At 39.4% G+C, this 12,691-nt stretch overlaps 1 protein-coding gene across 2 annotated transcripts in view; it reads left to right on the forward strand.

Annotated features, from left to right (window-relative positions):
• RhoU overlaps positions 1-12,691 on the forward strand; it is a 69,098-nt gene that overhangs the window by 53,804 nt on the left and 2,603 nt on the right. For both annotated transcript variants that reach the window (XM_064680981.1, XM_064680980.1), the window contains exons 4-5: positions 4,642-4,810; positions 5,075-5,212. In XM_064680981.1, coding sequence (XP_064537051.1) covers positions 4,642-4,810; positions 5,075-5,212 — 307 coding nt within the window. The remainder of the gene's footprint in view (positions 1-4,641; positions 4,811-5,074; positions 5,213-12,691) is intronic.

A 12,691-nucleotide genomic window follows, 5' to 3' on the forward strand; every position in this document is an offset into this window, starting at 1 on the left:
TGTATTGTGCGGCTGTGTGTGTGGTGTGTTGTGGGTTAGGGTTTGTTTTGGGCTTTGCTTGCAAAACAATTTTGGTTTTTCACATGCGTTACCTGAAGTCAGCTGTTTTGCAATAATACCAACATTTAGCAATAACACCCAACTGACCCGCTCAGCACTCGTTACCCCCAACATTCTGTTGAACAGTCCATATTTTATGTTGTTTGGCTTTGGCAGCAATGTGGCAAAAGGAAACTTATTTTTGGGCAATTTTTGTATGCTCAACATTTGTTGCTGCTGCAGCAGAAACTGTCTCTTTGCTACACTATCCCCAATGTCTGTCCGCAACGCCGCCCCGGCACAGTTCACTTACTGTAACTCTATGATGCAATAAGTGGCATGCCATTTAATAGACTACAATTTCGTTTCTGCTGTTGCGAATGAGGTTACCGACAACGTTGCGAAGCACGCAACAACGACAAAAACAACAACAACAACAACTACATGGCACAATAGCAACAACATGACCAATATTGGTAACAACAATTATGATTGCAGCCCGCAAAATAACAGCATTTGTCGAAAATAAGCCTTCTAATTGGAATTGTTTAATTACGTGACCCAATATTAAAGTGTGTACACACTTACATATGTAAACATATTTGTGTTTATATGACAACAAAAGGTGTTTGTAGTCGCATCTTTGTGCAAATTTTAAAGCTTACATATGGCCAACAAGTATGGGGACAGGCGACATGACAAAGCACAAGGGGTGAAGAGAAAAGGGGAAATATTCTTATACGAGCACCTACATTCCAAATGTGGTGGCTTGAGCGATTTTCAATATTTGCAAACTTTAGACAAATATAGTTATTGTATGATGTAGAAGAGTATATATGTTTCAAGTTTCAAGTCTCTAGCTTCTTAATTCAGACTGAGCTTGTCGAATGAAATTGAATAGAGCTATGCTTTCATCTGCTTACTGTGAAAACTTGCATATTACCATTATAGCCTCTTTGCACTCAATTTAATGGGCAGAGGCGGCTTTAGATAGAGGCCGGCTAGGAGATAACTCGTGACTCCGAACATATTTGTTGTTTTTTAATTTATGTTTATGTTAAAGGCATAAACATGGCATTTAAATTTATGTTTGTTCCTTGTGCATAATAACAAATTAAATAAACAAGCAAAAAATGGAAAATTGTTGCTGAATTTGAAACGGCGACCTGCGAAACAAGCTTGTAAAAAAATCTTTAAGTTTCTCAATATAAGCCACTTGCCATTTTTGATCAATTTTGTACAAGTTTGGAGCATCTTAAAGCTTAATGGCCACTTCACTTCTACTTAAGGGCCAACTTTCTTAGCTATTTCGTTTGGCAGTGGCTTGTGATATTATCGCCTAACAAGCGGAAAATGCCGTCAACTTGCGAGCGAGTGGCAACAGCCTTTCAACAGGCAGACAGCCTCCCAAAACAAGACTCACAGACGCACAGCAATTTAGATATTGATTTAGATAGCGCTGTTAATACTTGTGTAGTTACGAGTATATTTACTGCCGCTGCTGCTAGAGCAGGAAACGAGCATAGTCGTCGACGGTGGGGGGTGGGGGGTGGGTTTAGATTTTCCTGGTACATATCTGTGCGTGTACTCGTACATTTTCGTGTCCTTGTCGACATGGCCAGACCGCCTAATGGCGGTGGACAGAAGTAACGTAATTGGCAATTGTGAAATGATTGATTTGACATCCATTTCATTTAATCATTAGCTTTAAAGTGGCGTTCATTAATTGGGCCTCGATTGCAACACATGCTGTACAAAATGTCTAATTAGCCTTATCTCAATAAATTACAAGCGTATTGTGCTTTTAAGTTTGTCTCTTGCCAACCGAAGGTCTTTTCCACTTTACCATCTAAACCAATAGGACTTGATGCTCAAGTCCAGTAGTTTCTCTAATGCCAGAAGATGCCAAGTTATGGGAAATTCCATTTACTATATTGTAAAGTGTTCAATGCAAGTTTTTTTCGAGTTTTAATTCGCTTATTAAAAGTCTTTCTATTAAGATCTGTATGAGAAACTCATTACAAATAAAAACCCATGATCAGTAATTAGTTTTTAACAAAATATTGATTTAGGTGTCAACACGATTTAAAATCTAATTTAAGTTGTCACTTGTATAGAAATAGTTAGTGTTGGCTTACATTTAGGTGCGATTCGATATATAATTCATAGTAATTAGCTTGTCAAACTAACTTTGCCAGAAACTCAATTAAATTTTAATTGCATTATTATTGCAATAAAAGCATGCTGTGCTGAATCCATGATATACTGATTAAAAGACACATGATAAAAGATACAGATAATATATGCGTGTGTGTTTTTCATATAATTGATTATTATTTTATTTTGCATTATTATTTATTATATTATTTTATATATATTAATAATGGTCGAACGAGTGTCAACATAATTATTCATTATTGTTTATTAATAATGGGGAAATGTTGTATGTTAACTTCATGTAGGCCTTCGGGCCATTGTCGGGGAGAGAACAAGGACGGCAGCTTGACTTTTTCTGCTAGTTATCTGTTTAAGAGTTGAATATTCATTATACTTGTATTAAATCGCAATATACGCACGAATGCACAGGCTCTTTTAAAAAACCATAGGTTTTCAATAAATATTTGCAATATTTCATTTACGTTTTTTTGCTTGTTTCAATTTAACATTTTTTCTTGAAGCTTCATATTGTATTTGCCGCTTATTTGGTTTATGTGGCGCACATAAATTAAAATCGGCTGGTCATCAATAAAGCGACTTAATTCAATTAAATGAAATTTAATTAAATAAAGTTCGCCTTTTTTTCCTCTTTTTTTTTTTGCTGTTCAGCAATTTGATTTCAATAATTAATTCGAGTGCCGATTGTTGAACATTTAGCAGCATTCATTAATTTATAAAACGTTCGTGTTGTTTATAAAGGGCGACTTAAAAGTGCAAAAATTGTAAATTGCAAGAAAGCGCACAGCGCATAAATCAAAATATTGCAAAATTCCACTCAACAAAGCAATTTTCGCATTTATTTATTTACACGCAAGCGTCGCGTTGCGAAAACTGAAAAAAAAAGAGTGAATTTTAATTAATTCTTTATAGCTACGGCCAGACAGCAGTTGATGTCGAGGGCGTGTTGACTGCCGCTGCTGCCGCCGCCGCCGCCGCTGCTGCTGCTGCTGGTCGCACAAAGCTGCTAAACCAATTAGCCGCCCAGATGAGACAAAAGTTTTACAATTGTCTGACGAGTTAGGTTCAGTTCGGGTTGTATATGACGTGACTTGGTGTCGTATACGCAATGCGTCAACTGTTTCACCATGTTCACGCTTCAAATAGTTGTTGTTGTTTTTCTTCATCCTGTTGTTGTTGTTGTCGTTGTTGCTGTGGTACTTGCTGCTGTTGTCGGCAAGATTTTTGCATTGCCTTGCGGCGGACTGCCGTCGTCTGTCGTCTTGACTAATTTATATGTGCATATTAAATTAGCCCGAGCGGCGTAAAGTGTCGCGCTTGGAATTAGTTCACACCCTAAGCCACACACACACACACACACACACAGTCATACACACGGAGACGTTTCAATCTGATGGCTTTTATTATTTAATTGACAGTCTCAAGCGGTTGCTTCCTGTGTCTCACACGGCGTATGCGCAATGTCATTTGGCACGCTTCTAAACTGAATTGAATTTGCGTTGCCCAGCACCAAAACAAATCTTTGCACAATTTTGGTAATTAGCTAAACGCAAATCAAATATATGCAGTATATAACAAGTTAATGTTGTTTTGAAAAAGCGAAAACATGATGTTAATCGAAGGATCTATGCTATATATAGATATATTTCTGTTCAAACTTCTTTACGTTAAGGCAGTCAATTTGTTAATTTTCTGTCTTCCGTCTTCACTTTGGCTTTGAATTACAAACTTTGTGCTCAGTGTGCTGACGCATAGTCCACTACGCTACGCAATCGATTGCGTAATTGTTTATTCTAATAACAACCATAACAAAAGGATATCTATATCCATGATCACAATCCTTTATTTTCACAACGTAACTTACGAAAAAATTTAGATAAAACAATTTTGCTTTGTATAATATTGCCCGTTCTATTGACAGTATGGCAAACCGTGCATATTTTCATATATATTTTGCGATCTATATTTGATCTCTACAAATTGGCATTTGAGTCTTTCTCAAAAGAAAAACATGCTACGGTTCAAGTTGCGATTCGATTCGATTCATTGATTAACCCCAAAATGAAATTTAGGGCTTGAGCCGGTTTGACCTGTTTAAAGCCGTAAATAAGAAAAATATAAATAGTTTGTATTAGGCTTGTAACGAATTTCGGAATCATGATATGTAACATTAAAAAATGACCAGCAAATAAATAATAACTAATACCTTAAAGGCTGCGAAATCTCCACGCAGTTAGTTACGGCGGTAATTGGGCCGATTGCAAAAAGTTGCCGGCGATGAATGGAACAAATATGTATAATCGAATGAATGGCCCCTTGTTGCAGCACTGTGCCGGGGCTAGTGGGGCAGCTGACCGGCCAATGCATTATTTGTTTATCAGCTGTGCAAAATGCAACAATTAAAAAATGTTTGCTCTTATTTTGCAGCAACAATCGCTGAGCGATACGAGTGCGGACAGCGGCAAAGGTGCAAAGTTTTTATTGCGAAAACGCAAATCGAAGAAGACAACGGAAAGTACAATAACAGCAGGAGGAGGTGGAGGCGGCGTCGCAGCTGCAGTTGCAGTTGCAGCCGCCGCGAATGGCGAGCACAAAGGTAGGACAATGAATAAAATAAAGGCAAACAATGGCCGCAATTGCAAATGGCAACAATTCAAAATGGCGCCAAGTGCAAATGGCGCAAAGTTTGTAAATTGCCATCATTTGTAGTTTGTTTTATTTTATTTATTCAGCAGGCTGTTGTACTTTGTTTTTAATTAATTACAATTTGCAAGCAACTAATCTTTTATTCTCTCCCCCCCCCCCCTCTCCATCCCTCTCTCTCTCTCTCTCTCTTAACTGCTTTGCCCTATTTATGTAGCTAAACGTGGCACACAGCCGTCCATAAAATGCGTTCTGGTTGGCGATGGCGCTGTTGGCAAAACCAATTTGATCTTGTCATATCTGGAGAATCGATTCAATCCGGAGCATGTGCCGACGGCATCAGATATTTATAACGGTAAGTTGAGACCCGTGAAAATTGTGAAAATGTTGATTGCCTGCCGCCTTACTCGACTGCGCTTTTCAACAGGTTTACTTAACGGCATTTTTCGTTGTTCACACACGCACACACTCACGCACACACACACGCACACACACACGCACACACACACGCACACACTCACGCACACACACACACACACAAAGACACACACACACACACATACATAAGTAAGCAAGCAAGCAAGCAAGCAAGCAAATAACTTCCACCCAACACGACCTTCGACTGTTTTTCTGCCTGCCTGCCTTCCTGGGCTGCCCGCTTGGCTGGCTGCCTGGCTGCCACGTATATGAATTTTTCATTTTGTTGAAAACCAATTTGTGAAATCTTTACTGAGTTTCCGTGTGAAGGATGCGGCACGCTCGGCATTCGACTGTGGGCCAGTCTCAGCTGACGGAAGTAGGCGAAAATGATGTTCAACTGCCTGCAGGCTGCCGTTTGAAATCCTTCTCCTTTCTCACTTGCCGACCCCATTCCGGTTCACAGAGCCCTGGCAGGAAGGCAGCTTCATTTGACTTTCACTGCTTCCGCATTTGCGCGCTCTCATGCCATATGTGTGTGAGCGTGTGTTGTAGTGTGCGTGGGTGTGTGTATTGGGCTGTGCTTGTGTGCTATTCACGAATTTTAATGAACGGAAAATTGAAATTTGCGGTTATTCAGAACAGCAGCAACAACAGCAGTAGCAGCAGCAGCAGGCACCGCAGTAGCAGCAGCAGCAGCAGCAGCAGCAGCAGCGGGAGCGGCAGCAATAACAACAACAGCCAGCGCAACGCTTTGGTGGGGCCATAAAAAAGGCAGTCGCCTTTGCCTTTTGTGGCCGCCATCTTTTCTAGCCTTTTAGGTCTCAACTAGTAGGCACTTGCATTGCAAGTGATTGAATTATGTTGTGCCCCCCACACACACACACACATACACACGCTCACACCCATACATACACCCATACACATTGAGGCAATGCGCCACTCGAGGCTGCCACTTGATGTCTGCCCGACTCTAATAAATTTTGCATGAATGTGCACTTATTTTATGCCGCAATGCCCTGATTCCAAAAAATATGTTCACCCTTCAGATCTGCTTTGCAATGCATATACTTTACAATCGAGCTCTACTGCTGCCTGAAAGTTTCTCTACTCATTAGCTATAACTAATCTTCATTCAAAATATTCTTACCTTTAAAAGACTGCAATAAATGGTTTTTGTCAAGCAACCTTGGATTGAGAATACTCAAGTGAACTTTTTGAACAAAATTCAAAGGAACATCAGATCAAAAATGAAAAAGAGTTCGCCTATGGCAAAATTTGATAAAAGCTTTAGTTTGCTCATAACAAATTAAGTGAGTGCTTTTCACCACCCAGGTGAACAAAAAAGAAGGGCACAGTCATATTTTTCCCTCAAGACATTTGGCTTAGTTGTGCATTTCCAGGCAAAAACTTTATTTATGACCATTGAAGCTTATGAATATAGTAGTCCCCTAATCTGATAGTGAATTTTCCAATTTTCCATACAAAAATTCATGTTTTAAAGAGTATGCGATATATAAAGATCCTTTTATGGCTCGTAAATGCGAAGTTTGTTCAATAGTTCTTGAAGAACAAAAAGATCCTTCATACAGGAACTTAACTTTTGGCTGCTAAACGATTCAGCTGTCCGATCTGGCTGACTCCCACGGAATCTACGTCTGCAATAAAAAGTCAGAACTATGCTAAAGTTTCGGGATGATAGAAGCCGAGAGACTAGATTTCATAGAAATAGAACGACCAACCTGACTATATCGGCTGATCATTATAAATACTGATCAATAATAAATTTATATAAGTACTTTATAAACTTAGAGACGTTTTCTTCCACGCGTTACACATCTCGTGACAATATTAAGAGTAAGAGTAACAGACTAGAAAAGTGAGCCAAATAGGCTGATTATACATGAGAAACGTCGGGTTTAAGCTCTTCTTTTTTTTTTTTAATATCTCCTTGAAGTGTCATTTGCAACGTAATTTACTGGAAAAGAAAATAATTTGCTAACGCTTTTCATTTCTTATCGTTCTCTTTTTCAATATTTACTAATCTGAAATGCCGTTCGCATACTACATGGAGATGAGCCGCCTTTCTGATGCGCCGCCACTTCTGCTTCTATGGTGATTCTTCGCTTATTACGCATACGCCGTGTGCGCTATTCGCCGAATGCCAAGCATAACAGGCTCTCCTCTAATGCAGCTATGGCATAATTTCGCGCACTCAGGTGCACAAACACTAGGAAATTCATGACGGGAATCTAACTTGAGCATCTAATGTGCACCTGTGTGTGTTTAGTAAGGCTCGCTGTGTGCGCGCGTGTGTGTGCTTATGTCGGTGTGATTTGCATATTTGCAAGGGGCTTTGCATAGTTTCATCCAATATAACTTTTGCGCATAGTTCAACTAATTATCAAGTGCCACCCCTCCAGAAAGAATGGTAGAAAGAGAGAGCGTCTAAAAGTTCGTGAACACAAGACTCGACGTCGCAGAAGAGGCAGCTCCAACATCCATCAAATGTCATTACTTTAATTAAGTGCATCTCTAAATGGCTATTTTAAAACTTGTCTTCTTGTTAACAGGGTTACGTACAGGATGAATAAGAATACCATTACTATGAAAAAAAAATTTGTTTATTGGTGTGTTGAGACATTAATAGCCTAGACGACAATACCCATGTCGGTTATCCGATATAATTAGCCTGTGAAATGTCAAGTTTCATCTAAATTACTTCAAGGCTGAGAAACCGCATCGAAACAGACAGACGATCGAATATACAGATGGGTATATCGACGCGGCTGTTGATACTCATCTAGAAAATTTGCCTTACTTATTTTTAACATCGCCTTTCTATGCGATTCTTAATTTCAATATATCATCAGCAAATAATAATATTATTATTTTAATAGTTGTGGTTTAGAAATAAAACTAACTCTCTCTCTCAATAAAATTAACTCTCTCTCAATAAAACTAACTCTCTCTATCTCTCTCTCTCTCTCTCTCTCTCTCTCTCTCTCTCTCTCTCTCCCTCTCTCTCCCTCTCTCTCCCTCTCTCTCCTTCTCTCTCTCTACCTCCCTCCCTCCCTCTCTCTCTCTACCTCCCTCCCTCCCTCTCTCTCTCTCTCTCTCTCTCTCTCTCCTCCTCTCTCTCTCTCTCTCTCTCTCTCTCTCTCTCTCTCTCTCTCTCTCTCTCTCTCTTTCTTTTTCTTTCTTTCTGCCTCTGTCGCGTTTCTATGCGATTCTCAATTATTATATTCTTATAAGAAGTATTGATTGTATTGAATAACTTGGATTTTATGGAAGAATGCCAAGTTTCATTAAGTTCAGAGCTTCGAAATAGAAACGTAACCTATGGCTATTTGTCCTTGTTTATTAATGCTTATCAAGAAATGCGCATAGAATATAGTTACAGGGTAAAAGTCTTTCATACGCTTACGAGCGCTTGTTAACTTAGCTTACATTGAGTAATTGACAAACTGAATGAGTGAGTAAGTGAGAATGACTGACTCAATTAGGTTTCAATAAGCCAGCCAAGCGTTTGACTGGTTTTCAATAGCCGCCGACAAGTAACAATTGCACAATTGTGTGGCGCACACATTTACACACACCCATAGACACACACCGACACACACTCCCTCACACAGAGACAAAGCAGGCTTAGACATCCGCAACAAGGCTTTGTCTTCTTTTGTTATGCGCCATTTGGCCGCTGGATGGCGCTTTTGTCGTAGTGTCGTTAAATGCGTGAAGTCAAGTTTTATTTGGTCGTATTTTGCCTTTATGCGGTACACTTTTATGCGCACACCGAAATCGATAATCGATTAATAAGCCACCGAGATGAGACATAAAAGACCCGAAATTATGGCCCAAAATATATGCTATATACAAATTGGCACAGACGAAATGAAATAACAGAAATATGGAAATCGAAATTAAAGTACATAGCAGGCTGACCATTACTTTAAGAAAGCCTGCCAGAATTGCATTGCCGATTTCAATCAAGAACCAGCACGCCAGGCGGTCTGTATGCAGATGAGCTGCATAACGCAAAAGCCAATGCGAACAATTGATGGATGCAAAGAAAATGCCGGCCAGGACGTACCCAGTCAAGTTTGGACGAGACCAGTCAAAGGCGTTCAAAATAAAAACCTTTTGTCCTTGATCCTTTTATGTGTATTGTGCAGCATTTTACCTGGATATACCCTGTACTTATGGAAATCGTATGGTATATTTACAGAACTAAAAATACTATATAGTAGACGAAAAGCAATGAAGAGCAAGTCAAAAGTGCAAGAAAATGAACAAGTTATATGTATACTTTTATCTAGAACGCTGAGAAACATTTGACCGACTAGTTTGTAACTACATGCTAACAAATTGGTTTTTTAAATAATTGTAAATTTATTTTAATTGCATATATGATATTTTTCTTTGCCTTATCCATAGATACTATGTATTGTTTAATTGAAACACCTGCAAAGCGAAAATCTGCATTTTGAACATTACCTCGCGCTTTGCTGCACTGTATTGATAAATTGTTGCACATTTCAATACAGGGTATCGCGCAGTCGAAACACAAAAGAAACGAGAAAAGCTGCAGGCTGCCTTAAGAGTACACTTTTTCTTTGGCTCAACACACGATGCCCCATCCTGATTCAGGAGCTTAGCGTCAGCTTGCTGGGGACTGGGACGTCAAGTGGTTGGAGCGGTTGGCATCGTTGCAAATGCATTCATGAAATTTATGCGCTACAAGAATAAAATTTATTTAACATGAGCCACGAGGGCGACCTTCGGCGACCTGCTGATTAAAAACTGGGAGCAGCAACTTTATTTACGTTGCGTAAACATCAGCAGCGGCAGCAACTGCATTGAAAGGCAGTCATGATTAACTTTTAGATAGGGCACACACACATACACACACTAGCACATGCGAGCCACAGCTAGTGGTAACACACTGGCATTCTAGTCGGCGGAGTGGTTAGGGCTGCGGCTCGGCAAAGACGAGAGGTCAAACACGCTCGACGGCACATGAGAAACAAACCCAGGCCCGTTCTCTTTCTCTTTGTTCTCTCTGACTCTCCCCCCCTCTCTCTTTCTCTCTGTCTTTCTCCCTCTCGGCTTAAAGGCAGCTTCTCTGGTAATTTAAATCATTTTGCACGCATTTTAAATATGAATGCAATGCTTACACGTTAAACACACACCAAAAACACACACACTCACACACACAGTAGCGTGTAATATGAAACTCAAATTGCTTTGGGGGGCGTGACCGGGTGCTGCTAATTCAGTTGCCACCGGCTCATCATCATTGTTTCAGCTGCAAGTAGAGCGCGAACACACACATGCACACACACACACACACACACATACACATACACACACACATACACACACACATACACACACACACACACACACACACACACAGACGCCTACGTGGCAATTAAAAAATGGATTCGCGTGAAATATGTTGCATACTTTTGAGTGCACAGCTTAATGACATCGCAACTGACGCTTCCTGTGCCCCACCTGCCGATCCGCACCCGCTCATATTTGATTTGCATTTGCCACAAGTGCAGAAGTGGCAGGCAAATATGCATAAAACTATGCCAGCACGGACCACTCTAGCTAATAGCCTTATAGCATGGAAATTACATATATTCCGAGAAATCGGCTACTTTACAAGCAAGCTTAATGGTTTCTAAGATTCTTAGTCAAACTCACAATTAGGGAATTGATTTTCTTTTAGTTTGAAGCCCTGCCTAGCAGAAACTTGCTTACTTACAGCTACGATTGGACATAAATGAAGTGCCAAGCCGACAATGTACAGCATGTAGCATGTTCAAGGGCCAACAGCATAGTGTAATTTCGTTACATCTAAGGCTGAATCCCATCAAACCGCTTATGTACCCAAACCTCACTTCACATCTCAAAAGCCGCTCAACATGCTACCAGTTTTAAGATTTTGCCACAGCCTGTGAACAACCGCAGCTACACAGATGCTAACATAATCGTTTTCTCTTCAAATACAAATATACAGATACTCCAGAACATGTTAGAGAGAAGAAAAACACGCATGTTTTGGTAGTACAATTAAAAAATGAATTGTTGCTTAATTTCAATTGCCGCTCTAAAATATTTCATTTCCTAGCGGCAATGGCAAAATACTTTCAGTTTGTTCAATTGCGACTCTAAAATATTTTATTTCCTAGCGGCAATGGCCAAATTCTTTCAGTTTCTTTTGCATTTTATTAAAATTTACTTATGGATACCCTATAGCCAATAAATGTGTGTAAAAATGGGTATGATTAGTTGCGCAAACATGAAAAAGGCTGACAAATGCCTTTTCGCTCCTTTACTATTTTACTTTAAGGAAATTTATTTAATCATCGATTAACATTGATATAATTTGTATATTTATGATACAAAAGCTAGCTTTCTGTCATAATTGATGAGCATTTGACTTTCTCTTACTCGCTGTCTTCACCTTTATATTTTTACGTTTTACCTACCTTTTATATATCGCCTTTCTATGTGATTCTCATAGTATCAAGAAAAGCCTAAAGACTTGCACGTTTGATTTCACTGACTTATACCGGTAACAAATTCGTTATAGTTTAATTTATATATTCACACATACACATACACATATTTGTATTTTGAAATATCTAACTGTACAATATGTGGGGACCTGAAGTAAGGTTGCAAACTAGAGCCAGAAATTCCCCTTTTTTTATTTACTATGTACTGGACTTTAAGCTTAACCATTTTTATCGCTTGACCTTTTTATAGATCATATGTTTGGAAATAAAACATTTATTTTAAATAGATTCAAAAGTTTTGCTCTCCATCTATAATATATATATGCAGTTTAATAATTTGTATTATTCCAATTAAATCTGAACAAATATGACAAAGCAAGTGTTCATAGAGGTGAAAACCCTAATTCACCAAGGTTTTAACCATTAATCAAAGATCCAAACATGGATGTTGGGCCTGCAGCAAGTTACCAAGGATTGCGGACCATATTAACTGTTTCTGTGCGTATATGTGTGTGTGTAAAGGTTAACATCAATTTTAGGGTCTTCAACAGTTGATCAGCATTCTCCGTTACGTTGTATGGGATGCGGTCCGAATATGTTAGCCAAAGGTTTTGGCAGCAGGTCTATCTAAAGGCAAGTGCAGCATAATGCTTCGGCAAATGCCTCGCATAGTTGGCCCTGAGTGGCTTAGTGTGGGTCAAAGGGCGCGCGTGTGTGTGTGTGTGTGTGTGTGTGTGTGTAGCTGTTTGGCAGTCTGCGCTGAGAAGTATGCTATGCCAAAAATGTGCACTTGCGTGAAGCGAGTCGTGGATTGGGCAGCGTTTTAAATTAAATTCCAACTGGAATTCAATCAAAAATACCTGCACTTGTGTTAATGGTCTGAA

Source organism: Drosophila montana, unplaced genomic scaffold (genome assembly GCF_035044405.1).
Source record: "Drosophila montana isolate Dmon_TW-CO22-7 unplaced genomic scaffold, ASM3504440v1 contig_2178_1, whole genome shotgun sequence".
NCBI lineage: Eukaryota > Metazoa > Arthropoda > Insecta > Diptera > Drosophilidae > Drosophila > Drosophila montana.